The 26910-nt window shown below is 36.8% G+C and overlaps 1 protein-coding gene across 1 annotated transcript in view; it reads right to left on the minus strand.

Moving 5' to 3' along the window:
• Positions 1 to 14765: 14765 nt before the first annotated feature.
• Positions 14766 to 26910, minus strand: part of ANGPT1 (angiopoietin 1) — a 154753-nt gene continuing 142608 nt past the window's right edge. The window contains exons 8-9 of the mRNA XM_005423478.2: positions 26173 to 26303; positions 14766 to 17122 (exon numbers count right to left, since the gene is read on the minus strand). Of these exons, the coding sequence (XP_005423535.1) occupies positions 16962 to 17122; positions 26173 to 26303 (292 nt within the window). The 3' untranslated portion in view covers positions 14766 to 16961. The remainder of the gene's footprint in view (positions 17123 to 26172; positions 26304 to 26910) is intronic.

Below are 26910 nucleotides of genomic sequence, written 5' to 3' on the forward strand. Positions count from 1 at the left end.
TATACAGTAGTAAGCTATGGATAGCTTTTTGATCTTCCCTAAACACACTAATTTCTGTCCTCACTGAGGGTCACCTCAGCAGTGGAGAGTCACAGTAAAAAGGAAACAAGCATGTCAGACTGGAGCAATGTCAGACAGCGCTGAACTCAGAAAATCAGAAGGTCCCAAACAGCTCTAAAAGTGGGAGAAAGTAAACAAGGAACCTGCTTAGACATTAAATGCATTTTGTGACAGTGATATCTTCAGTAAATGATTCAGTGAGAAAATGAATTGGTAAGTTTGTTACAAGTATTTCCAATCACAAACTCATTCTCTATAGGAATAGCCATCAAGCCAAAAAAATATATCTTTTTCATCAAACCAAAATTTGTTTCATTCCAACATGTGTCACTTTGAACTGCTGTAGTTTATGTGAACGCACTGCTGGAATGAAGTTTCTTTGAGAATTCTCCATTTATCAAGTTTCTTTTGCAAACTACAGTTACATGTCTGTCTCTGGTGGTGTGGACAGTCTGAATTTGAAAAGCAAACCATGGGGAATAGAAAAGGTGTAGAATGATTGTGCTGTAAATGCTGCTTCAACTGTGAAGTCTGAGAAGGCTAAAATAGCAATGCAGGTTTTCTGGAAATCAAACAAAAAGTTAGAGACTGTATTAACTACCTTAGAAAGATTATTAAGGAGTCAAGGGATGATGTTGTTGACAAGGCATCAAGCCAAAAAATATTTGTCCATAGCTGATAAGGGAAGAGGGTTAGAAATAGGAGAAGCCTAAGCAGATATTTATAAAATTTTTGCTTAGTACAAACAAGATCTTCAAGGACTGGGCCATGGTTATCATAACCCTTTTACTAAAAAAGTGTTCTAGGGATTTACTTAGAAAATGTATATCAATGCATTTAGCCTCATAAGGGACAGAAGTGTTTCATGAGATCAAATAAAGATACCCTTGGAAAAATTGACAGCCTGAGAACAGCCACATGTTCTCAGGAAGTGGAGATCATGCTTCAGCTGGTTGGAATTCCTGGAGGATATTATTACTACAGAGGTGCGGGTTGATTTGCTAAAGTAGCAAACAAAAAACACAGAATTTGCACTGTGGTTGTTCAGGTATTTTGATCATGTAAACATCCTATAACTTAAAACTGGTGAGATTAATGTTCTCTGGTTCAAGGACAAGTGAAACTGATTAATGAAATTCAAGTTGTTTCTTAAACTCCTTTGAATTAATGTTTTTAAACCATGGTTAGACTTAAACTTTGCATTTAGAATTTCTCAGATGTTGTAGGATTGGACACAATGAAAAAAATACTCTGAATACTCCCATTTCTGTAGTATTAAGACTAAGAGAAATGCAAAAGGAACAGGAAGCAAAAGGAACTTGGAAACATTTTAGTTTCTCGAAACTGTATTCTGCCACCTGGGAGGCTCAGCAGAGTACTGTGTGTCTCCAGTCCACTACAGAAATGGAACTTTAATTTGGTTTGGTTAGTTTGTGGACATGGACAATGCATAGTACAGGCTTAGCAATTCTTTGCAAAGCTGTGTAAGTATGTTTAAAGTTAGAATCACTTTAACATTAATGATTTTGCTTTTTGTTTAGTGCACCAAATTACAGCAGATCTACTGGGATTGACTGATTTCTTTTTGACTGCCAGTGGTGAAGTATATATTCAGGAAAGATTATTAGATGAGCACACAGAGAGAAGCCATCTTCAGAGAATACTGAAGTTACTGTTCCAAGAAGAATTACTTCAGGAACCGTAAACTTTGCAACTTGGATGACTGTTGAGATTTCATGATCACCATAAAATTCCCAGATTGCATGGATTAGACAGAAGAGTCAGTTAACAAAATGAACAGATGTCAAATGAAAGCTTTCCAACAGATCTTAAGGAAAGAGCTTTTACAATCAAATCAGATCAAGGCTAAATTATTTTGAATGACATGGGATTACAATAAGTCAAAGTAACAGCTAAATTCTCAAAATAAATATATCCCAAGTTATTCAGTAAAGGTCAAGAAGCCCTGTATGCATTGAAAATACCAGAGATTGTTACTGTAGGGGTGATATGTGATGGGACATTAATATCTGATACAGATATTAATCTGTACACTTAAAAAATTTCAGGTTTGAAATGAAAAAATAATAGAAAAGGACATCTACAATTAGTGGTTGCATCTTCATTATTTTTTAAATTTCTGCAATGAAACCTCTGCTCGTAAGAGAAAATTAAGCCTGCTGTTCCCATGTAAAGAAAATGGGGCAACACATCACAAAATCCCCCTTGCCTTTACATAAAAAATGAAATTTGTGTTATAGCATAAAATCAAAGATTTAAGAAGAAGATGATGATTTTTTTTTCTCCTTCGCTAACTGCTGTCAAGACATAACCATGAAAATTAATCCTAGTTCTGTCTCACAGACTTTTGGGCTTCTTTGCATAAAGCATCTCCCACGTGTCTCTGTCAAATGAGTACTTGTCTTACCAGGAGGAGCAAGTGAGAAGCAAGGAGTATTTTTGCTCCCTGACAGTGCAGACTGGTTTGGTGTGTGCCAGCAGGGCTGGATGGGAACTGCACTATCCCCAAGGCTTCCCTGGGGGTTTCAGGTGAGCCCCGCAGCTGCTGTGCAAGTTGTCCTACTCAGCACCAGCCTTTGTCTTGGTCATGGTGAAATCTCACTCCCACAGATAAAGACAAAAAATCAAGCAGTACATTCCCATGTTCAATAGCTGTTTTTTTAAGTTTGAGCATTGACATTGTGACTGCTAATCATTCTTATTTTCAATTGAGCCATTGAAATGTTCCCCAGATTTTTGATTTAGCACCAGACTTGTTTTTTTGGCTTTGGATATCTTGAAATATCTAAGCTTGTTAGAAGTAGATGTTAGTCCAGATGGAATTGAAACCAGATTTCTGAGGCAAGGAGTCTAAAGGAACAAATTATTGACACATTTTATTACTTCTACTGCAGTCTAAAATACTGGACAAATCACTAATAAAAATTCACAGTTTAGATACCTTTTGGAATAAAGGCAGGCCATGAATTCTTTACAGTCAAACATGATATCTAATCACTCAAGTAACAGCACTTTGCTTAAAACTGCAGATGTCATTTTTGGATTAAATTTAATATTAGGGGGTTTTTTGATGACCAAAATTTGGATTATTTCTTTGTTATATGAATTATCCTGTTACAATCTGACATCTATTGCTGTGGGGTGGGAATCTACAGAAAACTTGGCTTCAGTCACACTGCTGTAATGACTTAATTGTTATTTAGGGCAGAAAATGTCAATGTTGACAGATCAAAGCCTTCTCAAAACTAAAATGAATTCCTTGGATACTCCAGAGGTTTGTATCCACATTGGATCATATTATCTACAAGTCTTGCAATAATCATTTTATGCCTGTCTATAAACACAGAGCAGATGCAGGTTTCTCCTTCTCTTAATGGCCTTGTGTATCCAGCATGGGGAGAGGCTGGCTTAGCTGTGCAGTCCATTTACATTACTCTCAATGCCCAGCAGATTTCACTGCTCTCCATTCACCCATCCAAGGGCTGACCTTATGTTTGAACAAAACTGTAAGAATTTCAGAGAGCTATCAAGACCACACAGAATGCCACAACTCTGCTTTGTGGAATGGATCTCCCTTTCTCATTGAATGAAGGGGAAGATTTTTGTGAGGCAATCGTGAAACTTGAGCTTTCCTAACAATGAAAACTTTCATTTTCATGTGGGCTGCTTGATTAAAGGTGAGTTTGGAATCAAGACAGAGACAAAAACAAAGGAGGCATATGGAAAGAATGATTTCTTGTACCACCTGGAAGTGGAAAAGGATTCCTGCTACTTCATATATTTTGCCATGTCATTTTGAGAGTTTCAGGATGATGAGTAGGAAGTTGACTGCCAGTTTATGGCTTACATAAATTTGGATAGCTTTCAAGTCCTGTGTTATCTTTGGAGGGGCTTGAGACAAACGGTGCTTTTCCTTTGGATGTTACTGGAAAACATTCATAATCAAAAAATACTCAATTTTTCCATTAAATTCTGTACAAGACACTTGGTCACACTTGAAGTAAGGGATACTTCCTATTTTGAACTTATTTATTTCCTTATACAATTGTGTTTCTAGAAGAGTTGAAATAGTTATGCTTGTATTACAGAGGAAGTAATTAGGAAAATGCTTTCAGACGTTTAATCATGCTTTTATACTACCTAAAATAGAGAGGGAAGGGGCAGAAATTTCAAATTTTCCCACAATTTCTTTCTCAGAAAACCAATAATTATTGTTTCTTATTTGCATTTAACAGTTGATTTCCTTAGGGAGCTTTGGGGGTGGAAAGGGAGGAGTCTATAAAAAAGTAGAATTTTTCCACCATAATACCAAAATATGTGGATCTTTCATTGGAAACTCACACCCCTTATTCTGAGGTTTTCAGTGGAGCCACAAATATTTCTATGAAGAAATCCCCCCTCCCTGAATATTTCTTTTTAATAGCAAATCTTCTGTGAAAAAACCACATTTTGTAGAAATAGATCAGCGTATTTTTGATATTTGGTTGTAGTGGAAAGGTTTTTGGGTTTAAATTTTCTTAAAACAGCTTAGTTAATGACATTGTTCACCTTTTTAGACTTGGAAATCTTACCAAAAAATCTAGAATAAGTGTCAGATACATCAAGCCTTTATAGGTTAATATATTTCATTATATCATAGAAATTTTATATATAATTAACCAAGCTCTGTAAAGTAAGAAAATATAAATTTCATCAAAAGGAGTAACATTCACATTCCAGGTGCTAAAATCAACCAAACTGAACAACAGTAAAGTTACCATATCAAGGAACAAAGGAGATATTTTTCAAAACTTCATACAAATCTCCATATGAACACAAAGATTAGCCATGGATTCTGCAGGTATGCTATTTTTTTCACAGAAATTATTTGCACTACTATGCACTAGAGATGGAAAAAAATAACATAGAAGTTTCAACTGCAGGATATGAATTTCTATTTTATCTCCAAGTTTATGTATATTTGCTGAGTATTGCCAAACCAATAAACTGTTAGTTCATAGAAGATTAATTCCTGTATTTTTATGTAAGTAATATGCTGTGCAGGAGAAAAATAAGAAAATGCAGCTTTACAAAATTATTGAAATTCTGCTGATATGAATTGTGACACTAAAGAATTAAAAAAACCTAAGTGCCATTACTTCATTTTATGCAGTTTGATAGGAAATAATTTTAGAGGAGTCACAACCAAAAAATAAAGTTATTTAGCTAAGGGATGAAGCAGTTAAGAAATAATGTAAGTTAGAAATTATTTGCACTGCCTTGAGAGAGAGTCTGTATATTCTGTCACATGTATTTTCTGTACACAGAGACATGCACGGGAAATATTTTTGCATGTAGGAGACTGCAGCCTGAATATGGGATTGCTTATTGTAGGCCACCCACAACACCACTGCATTGAAGAAACTCTTCTACCAGCAGTGATTCAGTTAACCTTTGATTAAGCACAGGAATTTAAACTATGGAAAGGTCTGAAACCTGACACAATCCTTTGACTCCTCCATGTCTGTCATTAAAGATAATCCTGCGTTAGGTACTGATTTTTGAAAATAGAATTAAACTACTTTGGTTTTCAATCCTAACCCTTCCATATTGCAAATGTAACCCTGCTGTGTTAAGAGACTTCCTGAATTACTGCTTCTCCTTTCAAGTCTCTGCGTTTGTGAGGGAGCTTTAAAGGGAGCGTGGGGGCCAGTGAACACAAACTGGGCAGCTCCATCACCAGCAAATGAAGTGACTGTCCAGGCTGCAGTAATCAGTGGACCGCAAAACTGACCAGGACTTCAGAGTCTGATCATGCCCCATTCCTCCTTCACTTTTTCACACCTTAGTGAGACAGTCACCCTAAGACTAAGACAAACAACATGTTAGTTATTTTTTAATCTTTTCTTTGACTGAGCATCACCAATGCCATACTATTGTTTTTAACTTTGGGTTGAACTTGCTCCATCTTTTCCCACTATTTCTAGTAGGTTGTGTGATGGAAGCTCTGTGATGACCTGAGGCCCGCACTCTCAGACATACTTTTATGCCTTTTTAATTGCTACGTTTTCTCCTCTTCCTCAACTCTGTTTATCCAGGTTACTAAGAATATCTCAGTAGGAATCTCCCAATATTTCCTCAACCTGCTGGTTTTTTTTCCTTTTACCAACATTAAGCACAGGCAGGTTCTCATTTTTCAGCTTTTGTATCTCACCTGGATATAAAAGTAAAATAAAGAAGTCTAAAATAAAACTAGGATGGAGCACAACTTAGCAGAAAACAGTGTATGGTGTTCCAAAGTTCTTAGGCTGTGAAATATAAGAAAGTCTTTGGATTTATACTGTTTTTGAGAAATTGCCCATCAGTTTTTTGGATAGGTCATGTACTCCAGCCAATATGGAATAAGCAAGGTCCTAGCTGAGAATAACCCAGGCACTGACTGTTCTGCAAAGACTGCTCTTATACCTTTAATCACCAGCAATGCTGCTGGTGACAGGACATCACCCCACGAAGGGCCAGATCTTGGAATTATGGCAGTAGTCCAACTTGAGCAAAGCAAAAACTGGCTGACACCAGAAGAATTCTCTTTAAGGTAAGCAAGAATCCTGACCAGACTGCACGGGCAAGTGTCCTCCTCAGTCATCTTCAAGCCACCCAGGTGCCCCTGGATGCTGAAGTGTCCACCAGTCTCTTCAAGTCGCTGAAAACCAGTTACATGACTTTTAGAGAGAGAATGTTTAATTTTTTTCTTTTTTCCCAGAAGAAGCCTTTCAATCTGCTTTATCAGCCTGTAACCTCTTGCCAATGCACAAAGGATGTTCGTAGAGCCCAGCCACCCACAGCAAACTGAAAAAAGCAAAGAAGAGGCTTTGTTTTGTTTTCTTTTAGCTCTATGATGTACAAGCATGAAGCCTGAAAAGGACAACTCAGCCCTTGACAAGCCTTTGAGTGGCACCTACTTCACTGTCCCAGTAGTGCAACTGCAGTTTACAGGGATCCAGCCAAATTTCTGGTTCTTCTTCATAGGTGTCATATGAAGGAACAGTAAAAATATTTCAAAATTATTAATTGCAACAGGGCTGTTGGAAGGTTCTGTATGAATGGAGGCATTTTAGAAACATGTCTATGTTAATATTTAGAAGCATTTCACCTGCACCTTATAGAAAGAAGGAAAAAAAAAGAAAAAAGAAGGACAACCTAGGGAAGCTTCAGTTTAAAGCTGAGCAATGCAAACAAGGAAAGATGACAAGAGTAGAAAAGACTCCTTTGGGGATGTGGCCTTTATGGAAGAAGGAAGGTGAAATCTAACCCTTGTCAGTGAAGCTCATTTTACAGTACCAAAGAGGGCATTTCATTTTGGCAGGGTCCTGCTGTCTGCTTATTGGAGCCACTTATTGTGCAATCATTTCTGATTACAATGTGCAGAGCACTGTCTGGACACAAATACTTTGGGATGCACGGAGTAACCTGGTATTTCCTGGTGGAATACCAAGCTTATCGCTTCCATGACACTAATCTCATAATTCACTCACCGAGCAATAAAGATTTCTCTTACAAATTAAATCTGTTTGATAATCCATTCTGTGTTTTGACATGCTTGGTATGCTGCTACTCATGTTCTTTCCTGAATAGCAGTTTAATATGGTGATTTGTGATGCCAGCAGGAGGCTCAGACAGGTGCATGGATAAATAGAGTTTCTCCATGTTTTCATTGTCAATGCAGAAATCTCATGGACTGCAAAATCTCTGTTTTCCCTGCCTTGCTATTTTGTGTAAATCCTTGTTGCGTGTTGTTTCTAAAAAAGTGAGTACAGAAAGAAATTATGCCAGCTAGCATTTCCTGACTTCATTTTTGTGAAGAAAGAAGAATGTTTGATTCTGTTTCGGTTTTGTTTTATTTATATTATGTTCCAGATTAAAGGACACAAATTCAGGATCCCTTTTGATAGGTCCTGAATCTGTCCCAAAGTTCTAGAAGCTAAAGACGTCAAGAGACACAGTACAAAAATCTGAAGAAAAGGTATGGCCAGGAAGCAGTTCTGAACCCATTAAAGTAGTTTGGTTGTGCATGCACTGCACAAGTGTTAGTACTTCGAAAAGTACAGTGACCTTATTTTCTAGCTTGCCTTTCATTTAGTAGGAATAGCACTGTTGGTCATGAGAACTTTCATTTTCTCTTATTCACTAGGTGTGACATGCTCTGAAAGAGCAGGTTCCTGGATGTGTTCCTCATAGGGTAATCAACTGGAAAATATCCCATTTAAGAAATCTGTGGCATTAAGTAAAAATGGGCTCTCCACAGCTGAGTAGCAGTGAGGTTTGTTATGTGTCAACAAACTGATCTGCTAGAACCACATCTGTAAAACATTTCGGTGTCTAACTCTTAAGTGGAAATGTCTGTCTAGAAGAATGTGAAATAATGATGCTGCTTTGGGCCCCTTCAGGGTGTTACAGTGATAACCCTGGGAAGGGTTGTTTTTGTTAGCATAGGATGTGGTATCTGAGCTCCTTCGTGGCCAGAGCTTCATCTGACCCAAAGATGGCAGGAAGGATATTGGACTCATTTTCCGTGAGCCTCCAAGCTTCCAGGTCATCTGCAGAGCAGATGCGAACTGAACCACAGGGCCAGGGCCCAGCTGCTGTGAAAAATGGCCTTTCAGCCATTAAACCACCATTCTAAATGCTGCTTTTCTAAGGGTATCTATTCCATAATCCTACGTTTCTTAACAGCCAAGGTTCTGAGCTTGAAATTTCTCTGCTTGTGTAACGCAGCGCCAGCTCCTCAGGCACCATCACACCTGCCTGTGGAGCTGGAGCACCTCTGGGGCAGCCATGGAATGGCTGTTTGTCTGTCGTGCTTGAGTCCAGTGGGTAACCAAACTGCTTCTGGTTTTCTTTCATGTGCGTTCATTTTTACTTGCTCAGAGATGCTATGTTGGTTGCCTTTGAAACTCAAAGAGGACAAGAGCACACAAACAAATGGGTTTCTCCAGCTTTCTAAATATTGGTTTACTCCTGGTTTCTGTAAGAAATGACATGAAATTCTGCTAATATCTAAGCTTATCTGTGGCCTTGTGGCCTGTGAATCCTAACCTCAGTGGGACTCTGGCTGGAACACTAGAAAGTGAAAGGTCAGCGAAATGAGATAGTTTATGCATGGCAACAGGATTAGCAGTTTGGGTTGCTCTGAAGATATTAATTTGGACCATCCCATGGCAAATATCACTCAGGTGCACTAAAGGGGAAAAAAGGAATTTTTGAACTCTTGAAAAGACAAAGTATCTTTTTCATTGCTGAATGTGACTCCAGAGTAAATAAAGGCACTGAAATGAGTGGATTAGTTGGAGAATTAAAACCATACAATTATAAGTATATATTTTCACTTCCCAATTAATTAATCTTCATTAATCAAAAACTCTATTGAAATGTGGTACTTGAAGCATGATATAAAACCTGTGAGAGAGCAATTAAAACATTCAGGATAACTCATTGTGCATAAATTGGTTAAATTTAGATTCAAAGAAGAAATTGGATTTTTGCCTTTACAGCTGCTGACAATTTGTCTTGAAGACTATTTTAATGTGGTTTTTTCAAATATAGTTCAGTTCCCTTGAACTATGGCTTTCTGTTTTTTGCTTCTTGCTTGCTCACCTCGTGATGGGTTTCCTTTGTACACATAACTCTGGTCTAATGAAAATGTAGTAACTGCAACATGCATTTTTAGAATAGTTTTATGTTATTTCCCTTTCTCCATCACCCACTTTTTTTGAGCAACTTTTTACTCTGTACAAATGAAAACAGTTATTTCTTTAGGGAGGGTCTACACTGCTAAAAAGACAGTGTATTTTTAATCCACTTGGAATAAACCGAAATCAGTGGGAGTTCAGTACTTTTAAAACTGAAAACGTACCTAAATAGAAACTTCCTTTTGACATCTGGGCTGGACATCCTGACAATTTTTATTGGTCCCTTCTGTTTCCTTTTCTTAGCTCTCTCATTTCATGTTTAGTTGATTCTGGTGATGAATTCATTTTGGAGAAGCTTCATTTCCAACCACAGGTGGCAGCAGACAGCAGAAGCTTCAGGGAAAAGGGCTTCTCTGCATCTTGGAGTGAGCTGAGATGACAGGATAGCTTGCCATGTTCCACAATGAGTGTTCTTTATAATTTTCTCCACGCATCCAGTGGCTACTTAAACTATATGTTTTATATATTTATATTGTATTTAAGTGCACTGAAAATATAAGCATTTTTGATTTTTTACTCTCGGAGTACTCACATGAATAAATCTTAACCTGAACAGGTTAGTCACCCTATAAATCCTAGATTTCCAACATTTTATATATACTTGCCCTTAATCTTAGTTTATATCAAACTGAGGCAGTTTTTCTGATCTTTTCACTGGGCTGTAGGGTAGCTCACACAGTCTGGAAAGGAGACTCAGGAAATGCAAGTGCCAAGCAAATTTGCTCAAGTCATTCAATCAAAAAGAAGCTGTGAGAAGCTTTTGGCTCCTGCCTAAATCTTCATTCATAAATCCATATTCACGCTCACAGATGTAAATTTTCTATCTCTGCGTTTCACATTGTTTTGGGTAAAACTGCTCTGGCTTATAAACTTATTTTTCCCAAAGTCTGGTATATGTATTACTGTTTTTTCCCAAAGCCTTGAACACTCCAAACTAATGCCAAAGCCTTTGTAATATGCTATACCCGAGGGATATTAGACACATCTTCACCTATGTGTTTAGAAAATTGCCTGTCTGCTCCTGTAGCAAAAACTAACACAGGTTCCTTAATCTAATAAATAGAATAAATTAGTGGAAAAGCCTTTGGCTAATGCCATTGTACTTCTAAAAAGATATTGAGATGTATTTGCATCATCTTTGTCTTGTGACCAGGCATTCTAAAGTCGTTCCAGAAGTGCTGCTTTAAAGTGTGCATAGCCTGCAAGGTAAATGTGCAGAGACATCATCCCACGGGAACAGCCGTCGTGGTGGCTGCTGGGCCATGGCTCTGCTCTGGGACAGAAAGGTATGCCAAGAGAAACAGGTAGGAGGGAAACAGGGCTGTAGGGGGGGAGCTTGAGGACACCCCCATCACCTGGATGAAGGTACAGATAGCCCTGGCGTGGCTGGCCAGCGGGCAGCTTCTGGTCACAGGGATTTGTGGGAACCAGGACCAGCATTTGTGGGCCTCAGGATCTGCACTGATGTTGCTCGCAGGAGTTCCAGATTTCCTGGAAGGACTGAATGAAACCCCTCGAAAAGGAAAGGGCTGTTTCCTGGCTGTGTGATACTCCATGTGAAGGCAGAGCAGAAGATGGCGACAAGAACCATTGCATTAACTCAGGAGAACTTTGCCTGGGGGTTTTACAGAAGAAATAGCACTGAGTGAAGCTATCAAAGAGGTTAAATAAGCATCTCTGGTGGATGAAATATGAACTACAAACTAGAAGTGTTTAAATTAAAAAAAAATAATAAAAAAATCCTTCAAAGGAAGAGGAGTAAAATCATGCAGGAATTCTGCTCCATTACTCAGCATAAGTCAGTGGTTTGACAATGCAGCTGAATGAGATCAGGTCAGAGATGTGTAGTTTTCTTTAGAGTAGAAAATTATTCTGAATATAAGTGGGTTGCAAAAGGATGGTGATTCACATCTTTTAGTGGAAGAGTAAATATTATCTAAAGTTGATTGTTCTACTGGTGGATTTGTGTCTCATGCTAAAAGCATGAACTGTTTTTCAAGCAGCATGTTAGCAACAATTCATCTAAGAAGGAACTGTTTTTTTAGTATTGCTTTAGATTTTACCAGCGTACCTCCATTACATTGTAAATAATAAATAATAGCAGAAAGTAAAAGGGTGATAAATATTCCTTTTAGGCTTTGGAAAATTAATTGGATACTAATTGTGCTCTAATAAATGTGTTAACAGATTCTTCTGCTGAATTCTTATTCAGTTTTTCTTATCCAGTGCTTTCATCTTTGCCATTTTGCTATATTCTTTATTTCAGACTGACTGCCTCCTTTTGCTGACCTTGACTTCAGCTTCCTAATATGATTCCTTTGCACTCTTAGTTTTCTTATTCTGTGATACACATTTTTCTTACTCAACTCCTTCTTACCCACTTTAGTGTATCAAGATTCTCCAGATTTTTTTACCTTGTTTGGCATTTTTTTCCCCTCCATTTCCACTGTGTCTGAGAAGCTGCCTATGAGTTACTCTTCTGGAGTCCCCTTCAGGGCTGGCCTGGCAAAGCATCTGCTTACTGTTTAAGTGGAAAGAAGGACTTCTGTGTCCCTTATTTATCACATCACAACCTTGCAGAGCAAATGACGAGCATCAAGAAATGTTCCTTACCCACGGTTTGGTGGGGAGTGACTTTGCTCTCCCCACAGGTTGTGGTGTGAACACATACATCTGCAGAGCTGTTAAATTTGGTGCTTGCCTCCTGTGGCTACTTCCACACAGCAAAAGGAAAACACTGCCAGCAGTTTAAACGGAGTCATAAGGGAACTACTAAAGTGGGAGTAAGGTGAGACGTGTAAGAAGAGAAGGAAAATTTATGGTAAGACTTCAAGGCTCAAGATTCTTTCTATCAAAACACAGGACTGGTGTTTAGGCCTTGATGCACTTTAATATATCTTTTGGGGGTGATATTTACAGTATATATCCATTCTTTAATGTTCTTTAATCGAACTCACTGGCTCAGAAAACTGTACTGGGTATTAGAAATTTTATCTAGTGGAAGAAAAAAGTCTTTAATTTCACAAGATTTTGGACGAGCATAGGTTCTATTTCATCATCAGTACTTAAAAGTCATGCAGAAGAATGCAATATTTTCTAAAGGAACTTTTTCATTTTTACAGGACTTGCTACACAGCTAACTTGATGTAACCATAAGCAGCATGTCTTCTCAAAAATTCATACTAAATTGGTCCCTGTATAAGGATTATAAAAACATACAGACAAGCAAACCACTCAGAGCATACAAATAGAAATAATATCCATAGATTTCTACTCACATGAGCAAGAGCCAGGCAGAGGGGATTTGGATGCTCCTAGAGGACAAGGGAGCTCCCACAATGTGTGATAGTCATGGCACAGTAAATTTGAAGCTGCTGTGTCTCACAGCTAATCCCTTCCTTTCAACTCTTCTCTATCTGTCTGTCTTGTCCCTCTCTTCAGTGCCATACCCCTGTCTTTCTCCTTCCTGCTCTTGCTGCTTGCCAAAGCTCCTGTAACTATTATTATTATTATTATTATTATTATTACCTGAGATTACAGCTCCTTTAGGTAAAATTTAAGCAAGACAATTTTGATTGTCCGTGTCATGTTTTCTCTAGATGTATGGATTTGTGTGTTTGTGTCTGTGTGTCTGTGTGCACACCACAGCTGAGAGTCAGAGAGCAGCAGCAGCAGCAAGCTGTATGCAGGGTTAGTGCCTCTCTCCTCAAGCTGTCCAGCCCATGTAAAAGCTGGTAGGTAGGAATGCTCTTTGGCACAGCTGCAGCACAGTCTGGTTGTAAATTACTCTTGATCCTACCTAGAGAATTAAGCTCTTGTTGTGATTGCTATTTCAGTTTTGTTCTTCCCAGAGGAGAAGGGGAAACTGCGCCAATCGCAAACAAGATTATTTGAGGCATGGTCAGAGCTGTGGTTTGAGCTTCTAGTCTGCAGAGAAGAAAGTTGTTTTTATAGCTGGAAGGATTTTTTAAGGAACTTTATCTTGGGACATAGTTGTACAAATGACTATAAATGATTTACCTACTTAATAGGTCAGTACTGGATGCTAGGGCACTTAGGAAAGTGTGCATTTAAATAACTATTCCAGCCTCAAAAGATATTAAAAATTAAGGATCAATATGCTTTGGAAAACATATCTATTAGTTTGTCAAAACTTTGTATATTCTTGTTTTATAAATCAGGAAATTATCTGTGAAGATTAAATAGTAAAGTTACTATTACACTGACCAATGACTGTTTTTTTTACAATCTATCAAGACAAGTAGGATTTTAATATAAATCAACTCCAAATCCAGGGTTTTTAGGAATTGCAACTCTTCAATTTATGCCAGTACATATTCATCCAACTTTAGGAGCAAAATGTGCTTTTATGTCTATAGTTCCTTGCACCTTTAGTGTTGATTTAAAAAGCTGTGTTTCCCTGAAGGAACATAACAAGTCAATTAAGAAAAAAATTCTGAGAAAATGAGGACAAATTATTCTACATGACAAAGAGACGCTAAACCTGATCACTGTAGTGTTAAAAGGCATACAAATGGACCAAAAGGAATTTCTGGGTAAGAGATCAGCGGAGATTTGTCACTACCAGTTATAATTGAATGATTGATAGAAGAACACATCATAAAGCAAGGAAAACATCACATTTCAATTTGCATCTTTTTCTGTTGAATAAAAGAAATCTTGTATTTTAAAGATTGATAGAGTTTTATGATTTGAAACAAAGATAAGAAATATAGCCCCATGATTTGAATCAAAGAAATTCAATAAAAGATATTGGAGTAGGGATATGAAAAGTTAGAAATAATAATTACTGAATAAACTTGAATTAGAGTTTCTCCCTTCCTACAGCTCTCTAAGCTTATTACTATTTCTTACATGGTGAGGTAGTGGCTTTTGAAATGTTATCAGCCTGTCACAGACAGCTATACTTACAGCAAAGCAAAATAACATACTCCACAATTTTTTAAAACATTTTATTATAAAGGATAGGAAACCAAATCCACTTTTTTTTTTTTCAAACCCAGATAAATAAACAGTAAATATCATGCTTTTAATTTTAAATGGGTTTTGCCTTTTACAATAGGATCTGCAAAAATGGCATTCTTAACTTGGAGACCTGCAAAACTCTATCTTTTGAGAATGTGGTGGAAGATAGTCTGCATATTTTGGACATTAATGAAGACTATTAGAAAAACCTGCTGAAACTGGGACAAAACATGTCTGTGAAGAAAGTGCTACGTAAGGAGTAGTTTGGTAACTTAGCAGAAAACTTAAAATTAACCCTTAGTCAAGATTATTTCAAATATATATATAAATATATACAACTACACAAAAAAAAAAAATTCTTCCCGCTTAAAATGAAACAAAAATCAAATTGTAACAAAATCAGAGAACCCTTAGGGGCTGCAATAGCCCTCAGTGGTAGTATAACCTTGTGATCTTTAGGAAGAGGTGTTTAAAAATGTCCAAGTATTTTTTTCTCTATTCCATATATATATAAACTGCTAAATGAAAAAAAAAGGTAAAAAAGTAAGGGGAAAAAAGTGTTATCATTATTCTTTAAAAAAAAAATCAGATAATTGTTGTGCCTCATCTCAGGAACAGTTTAATAAATGGAACAAAGCAACAAAGAGATGAGCAAACACCTCACCACATGCAGATTCTGTGTGCCATGTTGGTCCCAATTTAATTGATGAGAGCATTACTTCTGATTTCAGTGGGAGTAGGGTAAAATTTTTCATTTCATTTCTAGTAGAAGTAGAATGACTGTGAGCTACTTCCCCAAATGGATTTTATTCATATAACTTAATCAAAAGGGCTGTAAATAGAAAGAGTTATCTCTGTATCCTCATAGGCCACCCAATATTTTATTGCTTGCTATTAGAAGACTTTTATCTTTTCCAATAGTCCCACACTTCTGCAACACTTTAATAGAACAAAATTACTTGTTAGCAACCTGTAAGCAGTCATCTGAAGTTTTTTAATATTTATATCCTTTTGAGGCTTTTCACCCTTTGCGTGGGTTCAGGGTTGCCTGTACAAAATAAATGACTGTTGCAGGAAATGTATGATATTTACAAGTTCACAATTCTTTATTTTTTATACAGTTCTGATGAGTATTTCTTATAGTTGTAGCCTAAGCACTGTGTAGAACTGGCATGCTTCTGATAAATTACAAAAATGTAATAAAAAAGTAAAATAATTCAGGATAAATTGTGCACATGCAAGGATACTGCAAAATTAATCCATTGCCTTAAGCTATGCATTTATGTAATTTTTTTATACTCTAACACTTTGCCTTCCTATGTTTTTTGATGGAAAAATTCCATGCAAAATCCTGTATTTTCTCTTGGACAATATTTCACATTCTTTAAACCTTCCATTAATTATTCTACATGACATTCAGACTGCTTTTAATGAAAGAAAGGAAAAACCTAAAAACACAGCTACTTTTGTTATCACACTATAAATCCTAGATCAAGGATTATGCCAATTATCTGATTTACCTCTACAGAGCAACTGAGGAATTTATGCTTATTATCCTTATCATTATTCATATGCTTGACTCAGTTTATTAGAAACCTGTCCTTAAAGTATTTAATGAAAAATTTTATTTGCACAAATAATTTGACTCTGGGATTCACATAAATCCATCCACTATTCAAATTCAGTTCATTAAGAAAAAAAAATTTGGAGTGGTCACCTTGGATGCTTTAAGACAAGTTTTAACAAAAGTGTCTCTGTAATCCTTCTTCATGGGTATAATGTTGTCATTTCACTGCTGAATAACATTCTACTCAATAGACCATGGTTGATATGTTCCAGTTCTTCAAATTCTGATCCTGTTGCTGAATTTAAAAGAAGGAAAAAAAAGACATCCACTGGCAAGCACCAAGTTTGTGCAGAATAGCCAAATCCAGTTCTTTGGAAAATAATTTCAGTCACATTCTTCTAAACCAAGCTCCCCGCAGTAATCAAAATATGGGGTGACTCTTGGGAAGTGTGTGCAGGTTATGGAGAGACAGCGAAGCGACTTTGCCTCATCCCTCCACGCTGCTTTCAGAAGCCCTTCACCTTTTCCCTTCAGGCTGTGCCAGTGCTGCTGCTGAGGGCGGTGCCAGCCTGGCTCCTCCCGGGATCCGCTGTGGAATTCCTTCAGAAGTCCAAAGGCCGAATCATCATGGTGGTGGAGCGCAAGGAGTAGCTGGGGCCTTTGAAGTAGTGCCACTTGATGCCATTGAGCTTCCCATGGTTCTGTCCAGCTGTGTAGAACATCCCGTTGAGGTTGGACGGGCCACAGGCATCAAACCACCACCCTGAAACCAGTAAGACAAAATCTTAAACTGCAAGTGCACTAAATATTTTACTTTGTTGTTTTAGGTTTAGCTGATTAGGAAATTCTGGTAAATAGCTCATTAATAATGCTGGTGTGGTATTTTCCTGTTTTCCTTTTTTGCTCTTTTGTGCTATTCTTTAGTCAGGAGTGCTGGAGAACACACACATGTATTTACAGACTTGCAAAAGTAATTAAGTCCCAATGCATTCTAGTTTTATTCTCAGTATGTGGAGGAAAAACAAGAACATGAGAGACAAATTAAGAGGTTTTCATATTTAGACAGTATTGTATTTTTCATTTAAACCTCAGAAAAAGACCATAATTCAAAAGTATTTGGAATAATTTCACCTGTTATGTTGAGTATAGGCATGATTTGATTTTATTTACCAGCCCTTTTCTACTGCTTTAATTGTGATTGTTCACTGCTCAGTTACCCTGGTTTCCAGAATAGATGTTAAAGATTCTCATAACTGAATTATGAGAATTGTGGTGCTGCATTGCCCTACTTTAAATTGTTGCTTTAAGATGAAATCAATCAGTGAACTTTCTTGTTTATCTCTCCAAGATCTTTTCTTGTTAAGGTGAATTTTAGATTGCCATGGGAACTAGAGTTTTAAGAAAAATTCCAAATAACATGAAACTTGGCAACACTAGGACTACAGAACACAAACTGACGAAAATAAACTAGGTGATATGCTGACTCTACTGAAAGTAGTGGGAGTTTTGCTGGATACCTTGATGGGAATAGAATTTTCTCTCCAACACCTTGCAGAGTATCTATGTATAGTAAGAGACAGATGCTTAGCTCAGACTGAGAAAGGCAGAATGAATTCCCAGACTGCAAAAAGCAAATATCCCCAGTATCAAAACTGTATTAACTTCTGTGGCTAGGAGTTCTATTAGTCAGAAAGATTTCTGTTGGGACTTTTTTCATAGCGAAACCTCTAATTTTGTAAATCTTTAGCACAGTTTTTATGCATCTTTCCGTGGAATATGGTTGTACTGAACATTTGTGTGTCATGAGGCAAATAAGATCATAAAGATCAGGTAGTGACTTTTGCTTTTGTTAGTTAAACGCTACTTTAATTTTAAAAAAAGTTATTTCAGCCTGCACATCACAGCATTGCCATCTTCCCAGGACCCCTTGTGAAGCATTTTTTAACAGTCCTGGTAGTGGCAAACTGGTCATCCAGTGAGTGCATACTGAATTCTGCTGGTGTCACTGTGGACTAGAATGCAGAATTTAAAATTTTCTGTGTGTTTTCCACTTTGACTTCTGGAAAAGGGGTTAAACTGTAACAAACTCCTTTTAGACAATGTTCACTGCCCCAAGGAATCCTCCAGTTAGACTTTTATCTACCTATAATGAATGCATTATATGAAACTATTTCAGTCTATGGTATACTACCACTGTTATGATACTGATTGTGTTTAGCCCTCAGAACCAGTGCTTACTCTGTTCTTTGTATTCAGATCCAAATAATTTATGCTTCTAGTCTTGTAATTCTTAAGATTTTGGAAAGTACTTAGTGTTTTGGTTTTTTTTAAGAAATAACACTTCATAATGAAATCTTGAGGGATGAATTTATGCCAGATAAATTCTGACAATTTTCTATTTTGGTACAGCTGTCTTCCCTTTGATTTCAATGTTATGCCTAAGGGAGCAATAACCAAAGAAAGGGAAAGCTGTACAGCTGATGTTTTACTGTAACCAGAGTATAATCTTGTAGAAATTTAAGATGAAGTTAAACAGAGAAATCCTAATCCTCGTTTTTCAAAGCTGGAACTCAGATGCAGCTGGGTTCTGTTTATGGTGTTGGGATGAAGACCTGGCAAGCTGACCTAGTTACCATTTCATCTTAAAGGAACAGGAATAGATGCATAAATGGTCTTTTTTGGGGTGAAGGTTTTCAGTGATGCCATACAAAATCAATGTTAAAACTGGAATAAGCCAAAGAAACACATAATTTTATAAAATATTTGTGAGGACTTGCTCCAACCTCTCATGATAGATTTCTTCTAAATAAACACTTCTTTCAAAATGTGTTTTAATGGTCTTAACTTTTTTCCTATTGTACTGTTCTTGTTAGTGAGAATGAATGGATGAATGTTTTAAAGATGTTTCCTAATACTGCATTAAAACTTTGGGTTTACTTTTTCACTGTCTTTCTCTTTTTAAGTGAAGTGGGGTTTTTTGTTTGTTTGTTTTTTAGGGTTTTTTTTCTGTTTTGGTTTTATTTTTTTGATTTATGGTGTCTTTTTTTTCTCCATATGGCTATTTCTCTCCATTCTCCCCTGCAGCCCTCTGAAAGGCCTTCACTCCCCTTAGGGCCTCAGATTATCACAAGACTTCCTACTGCATGTCTCAACACCAAAACTCTCAACATCTTTGAATGGATGCAAAGGAAAAGTTTTTTACAGATGCTTGGTATGTTGAGGGAAAGAGGAATGCAAGCAGTGACTTCCTTGGTAGCTATGAGGGAGTGAGGGAACATAAACCAGAGATTTCTAAAAGACTTACCTGCAGCACTGCCATTGCAGAAAACACCAAATTGAACAGCTCCAGAGCTGTGAGACAGCCTGACCCAAGGAAAAACCTCAGTAGCCAGATGTTGGCTTATTACTTGGAGTTCATGGGATTTTCTCATGAATAATCTTGTTTATATTTCTCTGCGTGGTAATGGCTTTCCCAAATAATTATAAAGTCATCTTTGAACCACAGTAAGATTTTAACTTTGGAGATAACTTTTGGCAAAAATTTCCATGGGATATTTGAATCAGGCATGAAAATGATGAAGAGTAGGCATTGTAAGAAGTAATAATAGAAGTAAGATTTTAAAGTGAAGTGGTAGAAAGAAGGCTTTCATGAGAAGTTTAAGAGAGATTTTATTCAGAAATAGAGGTAGTTTCTTCAAGCTGTTGTGACCACAGAATCACTAATTAATAATTTGAACTGAGGGCCAATTCAATTTTTTAGGTTAGCCCACCTCTAATATTTTGTATAGTACAAGCAGCATTACCATCTCTATTTGTAATAAAAATCCCTAGGTCATAAAATGTACTTTCCAGACAAAATATAAATTAAATAATGCATAGATAAATCGTTTGAAAGTTCAGCTATACAAATAGAAATGAATCCTCACTGTAGATGACTGTTCTTCTGGAACAGTTAAAGTAGGTTCACATATTGTGTATGGTTATGCTTTGGTCTTTAATTCATGTTGCTATAACCTATGGGAAATTGTTAAATTTCATGTCAGCTCTTTTCATTAATAAATATATTTTTTATGCTTAAGCTACCTATCTCAGATAGTTGAGCCCCAGACTACACTATACTTCATTAGATCTTTGACTGAATGTTAATGTATATTGAAATAATTTCCACAAATTCTTGCAAAAATACCTAATAAAAGGGCATTGCTCAAATGAGTAGCAATATTAAAAGAAAAAACCCACAAGCATCTTTTATAATGGTTTTCTGAAGTGACAAGTATAATTTTTGCACTATAGAATCTTCTTTGTCAAAAGCAATATTAAAAAAGGGCTTTGTATGCCAAAGCTAACACAGTTGCTTTTTTGGCTTGTATAAACTGCAATTAATCATGTATGCATGTAAAATTCTTTTTTAGTGACCTAATGCTCATCAGTTAATGAGTGCACTGTAAGGCTGGTGCTCACTGGGAACTGCAATGATTGCTCAGGTTTGATGGGAGGTTCTTAGCTGACTTTTACATTCTAAAATAATAGTTGTCTAAACACTGCACATTTGATGGCAGATGCTTTCCTCTCACATCTCAGTTCTCCCCCCTGAGGACACTGTATGTCTCCAAATGCAGCAGGATCAGTGCAGACCATTTAATAAGATCCAAAGTTTGTCTGAATGGTACTTTTGTATGGATTTACAGAATAAATGGATCATATGGAAAGCAAATATTTATTTCTAGCCCTCTGGGTTTGTCCATAAAATTTAATGCATTTGGCAACAAAGCCAATAAGAAAAATTTTGAATCCAAAAATATTGAAATAGTCCTCATTGTTCAAAAGAAATAGACATTTATTTTAGGAAAGATGTCAGTGTTTCTGACATTCTGTAGTTTAAAGACGTTAGATGGCAATGCTTAGGATCTGGTGATTTTTCACTGGTAATTTCTCTGGATGAAGTTTGCGATGACACCTCAAGCTATCAGTGGAGCCATGGGACAGAGTCCAAAAGAGTGAATGTAGCAGGAAAGACTTAGGATTGTTTAGTCAGAATTTGAAAGACAAATTGCCAACAATTTAAAATTAACTAAAAACCTTTCAAAGAAATGTAAAGGAATGATGTTTATTCTTTCTAATTGTAGAGATTATGACAGGATGGAACACATTTAAATTATCATAGAATGAGCTAGTCAACATGCAAACCGTTCTTATATTAAATGTAGACAAACTCAGTAACAGATTTTATCATGAGAATAGAAATCTTGAAATACATAGAAATCTTGAAAATGAATAGAAAGACGGAAACAAACAGATAGAGGAGAATCTGTCTTGTGAAGGGACTAAATGACCTCTGGAAGAGATTTCTATGTTATTTTATTCCTTAGAGTATTGGATTGACCAGACTACTTGACAATCTGAAGATTTAATTAGAACTTAGCTGCCAGGACATAAGATGAAAAGGCATCAGCTAAGATGAAAAGGCATCAGCTTTTCATATCAACTGGATAATGCAGTCCCTTTCATAGGGACCTTTTTATGAGGTAAAAATAACATGAAACTTGCAGACTGGTGGCTATGTTCTAGTATATCAAAAGTTAGTCACTTCCTGAAGATCTCCTAACACTGCATTACAGTTGCCCATACTTAATCTTGATAAACATACCAATGTAGTAATGTTTTTGTTAAAAATTATGTGTAATCATATGTCTAATTAAATATTTTGAATATTTCAAGCAAAAAATCAAATAATATTCTAACCATTTGATTATATTTTTTCATAAAAATATTTTGCAATATAAATGGTACTTCATTAATGGTGCTTTCTGAGCAATTTCTTTATGAAAGCAAGAATATGCATAAAAATTAAAAACTGGTGCTTTTTTATGTAATTAGGCGCATATCCAGGGGTTCAGGTTGGATAATCTTAAGTGTCCTGCCATTGTTTCTTTCAAATATTCTGTTCCAGGGAGAATATAAGAAAAATGGTGGCTTTTCTGATTGGAGTGTATTGGCAGACTTCTATATTCAGCCAAGAACTTCCCTCCAAGTCATGACATGAATCCACCATCTCCTTCTTGCAGAGATTCATAAAATTTACCACTTGGAGAAAAAAGCAGTGAAACAACAGGCAGTGAATGCAACATGGTTTTGGAGTCATTGAGCAGCCTCTGTCTTAATAGATGAAAAATCTATTGAGGCTCAATAAATATGTGTTTAATAAATACATATTTCTCTGATTCAGGAAGCCCCTGAGATTCAAAAGATACTGAGAAAATACTCAAGGGAGGGATAATTCATTTGCATTGTTCTTATGCGTGTATTGACTGTTGTCAGAGACAGGAGACTCCAGCTGGATGGACCTCTGCTTCCAGTAAAATAAACAAACAATTTATTTCAGTCATCTACACTGCTTCAAACCTGGCAAGACATCTAGAAAGTCTCCCTGTCTTCATAAAATGATTTTAAGGATGAGAATTTTAGCAGTATTCTCACTTCTCACTTGAAGCAAGGTAAATGTCTTTGTGAACACCTCAGACTGCAGCCGTTCCAGACAAAGAAAATCACTTAAAACTCTTTCTCGGTGGGCCAAGATACCATAAGTCACTTTCCAGTGACTGAAAACAACTTCACAAACAATTTGGGGCTCAGCTGACAGGTGGTACCTGGCAGAACAGATGGGAATTTGGCCCAGGAATCTGATCCAGAGATGTTAAATACTAAGGGCTGTATTGGAAATCCTGTACTCATAGGCTTATTCTGGTGACAGCTTGTTGCATTTTTAGTGCCGTTTCTTGCAAAAAAGCTGTGTACATAACTCATTGGGGCACTCTTCAGACTAAAGCTTGAAGTAAGATGGGGATATACATATATATAACCCTTTTTTTTTTAGTTTACTGGCCTGAGATATTGAAAAAAAGGAAGAACTTATTTGAATGAATAATTTGTCTTCATTAAAGTAAAACAAACACGCTTAGATTAAATTTTCCAAGTCACAAAAAAGCAACTAAAACATTTAAATATGATGACAGTTTAGAGGGGTTAAGAATCCAGCTCATACACATAATTTTGAAGTCATTCCCTAAAATCCATGTGAAGATAGAGCCAAGTAGCATTGCATGGCTCTTTAAAATACAAGAAAGACACACACAAAATACACTGCTGGTGCTTCTGTATTATTCTCCCAGTATCTAATTTCTCATTCTAGAGAAGAGGGATGAGATATAGGAGGAGAGAGAATAATAGTTATGATATAGACCAAATAAAACTGACAACTAGCAAGATCACAGAGAGAAATGTGTGTTTTCCTTACATTTTTATTTTCAGCCTTGATTATAACCATATCACAGTCTTGAGCTTTGGCTTATCTCAGCCTTTATTCCTGACATAAATATATTCATTTCACCTCATAGAGATAACAGACTCACCCAAACTGTCAAGATAGCTACAAACTTGCCTGCAGATTTCATACCATTCATCATTAAAGAGCTCTCTGTGATGTTGCCAAAACCAACATTCTGATATCTTTTTAGGGAAAAAAAAAAGGAGGTTTTCCAAAACCTGTTATCATTGCTACTTTTCTAAATTAGTCTTTGTCTGGTAGAAAACTGAAATACACTCCCTAAAATGATGTTTTGGTATTTAATTAAATTCTGATATTTCTCAAGGAATGAGAAAGTTGTTTCAAGGAGAAAAGCATAGCAGAGTGTTTGAGGAAAACTCCAGCATGATTAAAGTCTTTCTTGAGGAACTAGAAATTACAGTGCTGTACAGCTTGTCTCCAAAGGAACAGTACTCAGAGTCTAGTCCAAAAGAGCAGATTAATCTATCTCCAAAGGCTAATTGCACCTCCTTTTACTGTGTGGTGATTTGCTAAACTTGTGGTTTCCTCAGCCTTTGGTAATTCGCCCTCTTCCTCACTATTCACTTCATTTGGTACCAGTAAATTCCAATGTGTGGCTAAGCTGTTGATTTACAGGAATGCTGCAGCAATATATGTGAACCTTGTGGAACGGTTGTTCAACAGGAGACTGACCTTAGCAGGGTGTTGACCTGTCATAGAACTCAGAGCAGGAAAATAAACAAAGCGTCAGCTCCCAGAAGGAGGTGCCTGGGAGTAGGGGTATTTCCAGGCAGCTCAGATACATGAATGAGCCTGCACTTCAGCACAGACACAACTCACACTCAGGAGCTCCTCCTGACTCTGGCCTGCCCTGGAAGTAACACGCTTTAATTTATCACGTTCTCCAAAGGGAAAGGTCAACAGTGTTAATTAAAATAATCTACTGACTTCTTATCCACTATCTGTCTCCAGATCTATCTGGTTAGCTTCTATTTTTTACAGCAATGGGAAGGTAGTGTCTTATTACCTATCTACTGCAAGAAGCTTCCCATGATAACTTCTAACATGATATCCCTAGAAGAAGTTAGAGGAGCTTGAAAAATTGGCTCCTTAAAGACTTTCCCAACTGTGTCACTTCCAACTGGCAAAAGAGAATGCAGAGCTGGGCTGCGCATGCGGCATAAATTCTCAGTGATGGGAAACCATCTTCTGTTAGCAGATGATTGCTATGAGGCTCATATGTGCCTGGATGTGGCCTGAGCTGAACTCAGAGTGCCAGTAACCACAAATAATACAGGTTTAATAGTCTGATCCAAAATAATTAAAACTGTACACGCTACAGAATTTTTTTCCAGAAAAGTTAGAAATCACTGAGGAGAGTCTCCAAACAAGATCAGATGTGAAGATAAGAAAGGGGCTCTCTTGATCATACAGTCAGTAAACCAAAGAATCCCAATTTAAACTTTCTGCTATAGTGTGGTGTTCTAGAGATAAAAATGAGCTTGACCATACAGGGACTAGGAATGATTATTGTTTGCCAGAGAAAATTCTCACTCTTAGGAGCATTAGGAGTCTGAATGGAGAGATAATCTCAAATATTCATTCTCTGTGCTTGAGGGAAAAGGTACCAATCATATACACTACATTTGAAAAAGTACTTGCTGGCAGTCAGATCGACTTGAGACTTTAAACTGTCCCAGTGTAACTTGTCTGTGCTCTTCCCCACCTCAACTCTTCTTTCTTTCCTTCTGTAGTTTGACTCAGCTCACAAAGGAAATCAGCTTAAACCTTCCAGATTTAAACAGGCGGTTGCAGGTCTAGTCTTTCACAGGGGAGTGAATTAGTCATTTAGTGTCTTTATGCATTATGCTCATCTAACAGAGAGAATTTAACCATTATAAATACCTTAATAATAGAATCACATCCCTAAGTGGAACAGATAATGTATTACAAGTCTAGACTATGATTGTTTCTAAACTTTGCCATCTAATATCTAATACCAGGCCATTTCTCTCTTTTTTTGCTGGTTGATTGTCCAACTTCTGACAAACTTCTTTTCACCTTTTTAATCTTTTATGTTTTTTTTTTTAATTTTGCCTTTCTTGCCTAAACAATTTCTCTTTTCTTGCTGATTGATTGTCCAGCTTCTGACAAACTTCTTGTCACCATTTTAATATTTTATATTTTTTTAAATTTTGCCTTTCTTGCCTAAACAATTACACTAACATACTTTCCTCTTTGACATTGTTGCAACAGCTTCAGTGCAGAAGGATACTGACTGCATCTCTGGATAATCCTTTCTCCTCTGATAGGAATCTAGAAGTATTGACATTTTAACAATATATGTATAGAAAAAAGTAGCAGTAATAACAATAAAAGAAGTTTTCACTCAGGACTTAAACATCTATGACACAACTTCATCCATGGTTGCTATAGGAAAACACAGATTCCTATTAATGTATCATATTTTCAGAGTCAGTTGTACTCACCTCCAGTCAACATGAGAGCACATTTACACATGCAGTTGTCGTTGTCAGCATCTTTTGTACTGAATTCAGCACCATGCAGGATCAGACTACTCTGTTTTCCAGCAGTTCCACTGTGACCTTTTAAATAAAGCCTGAAACAACAAGGGAAAACAATCAGGGTCACCAAAATAGAAAAGAAAGATAAGAGATTCAGATTTTTTTCATATCGGGTTGGCATTGTATGAAGTGCACCCAGAAAACTCATGAATCTCTTATGTTTTGTCTAAATCTCTCTCTTGTTTCAGATGTGACATTGTATCTGTAGTAGCACATAGTCCTTCCTCCAGAGCAGAATCAAGCTCAAGGAATCAGAACTGGAAAGACAAAAAAGCAGAGGCAGTGAGAGAGGAGGAGTGAGAAGAGGTGCCCAGATATCTGGAATACATTGACAGAATGACTGACTACTTGAGTAGCTGGTTTCTTTACTGTTTCTTTCCTGCGCCACAGAAACAGCAACCCCAGTTAACAGGAGTCATGTTATTAATGCCTGGGTTTGGAAGAGGATTTTAGCAGCCTTAGAACTTTTAATTCCACAAGCCAACAACACAGTTCTGCCAAAGCTGTCTCAGAGTGACACATGCAGAATAACTTAGAGTTAAAGCCACAAAAGTCTTTATAATTTGCAATGCAAAGTGTCTCTTTTTTTAAGGAGTCTTTCAACTAGTTGAAGCCACAACCATGAGCTAGGAGCTTGGAGCT

The sequence above is a fragment of the Geospiza fortis genome, unplaced genomic scaffold (assembly GCF_000277835.1).
Source record: "Geospiza fortis unplaced genomic scaffold, GeoFor_1.0 scaffold200, whole genome shotgun sequence".
Classification (NCBI taxonomy): Eukaryota; Metazoa; Chordata; class Aves; order Passeriformes; family Thraupidae; genus Geospiza; species Geospiza fortis.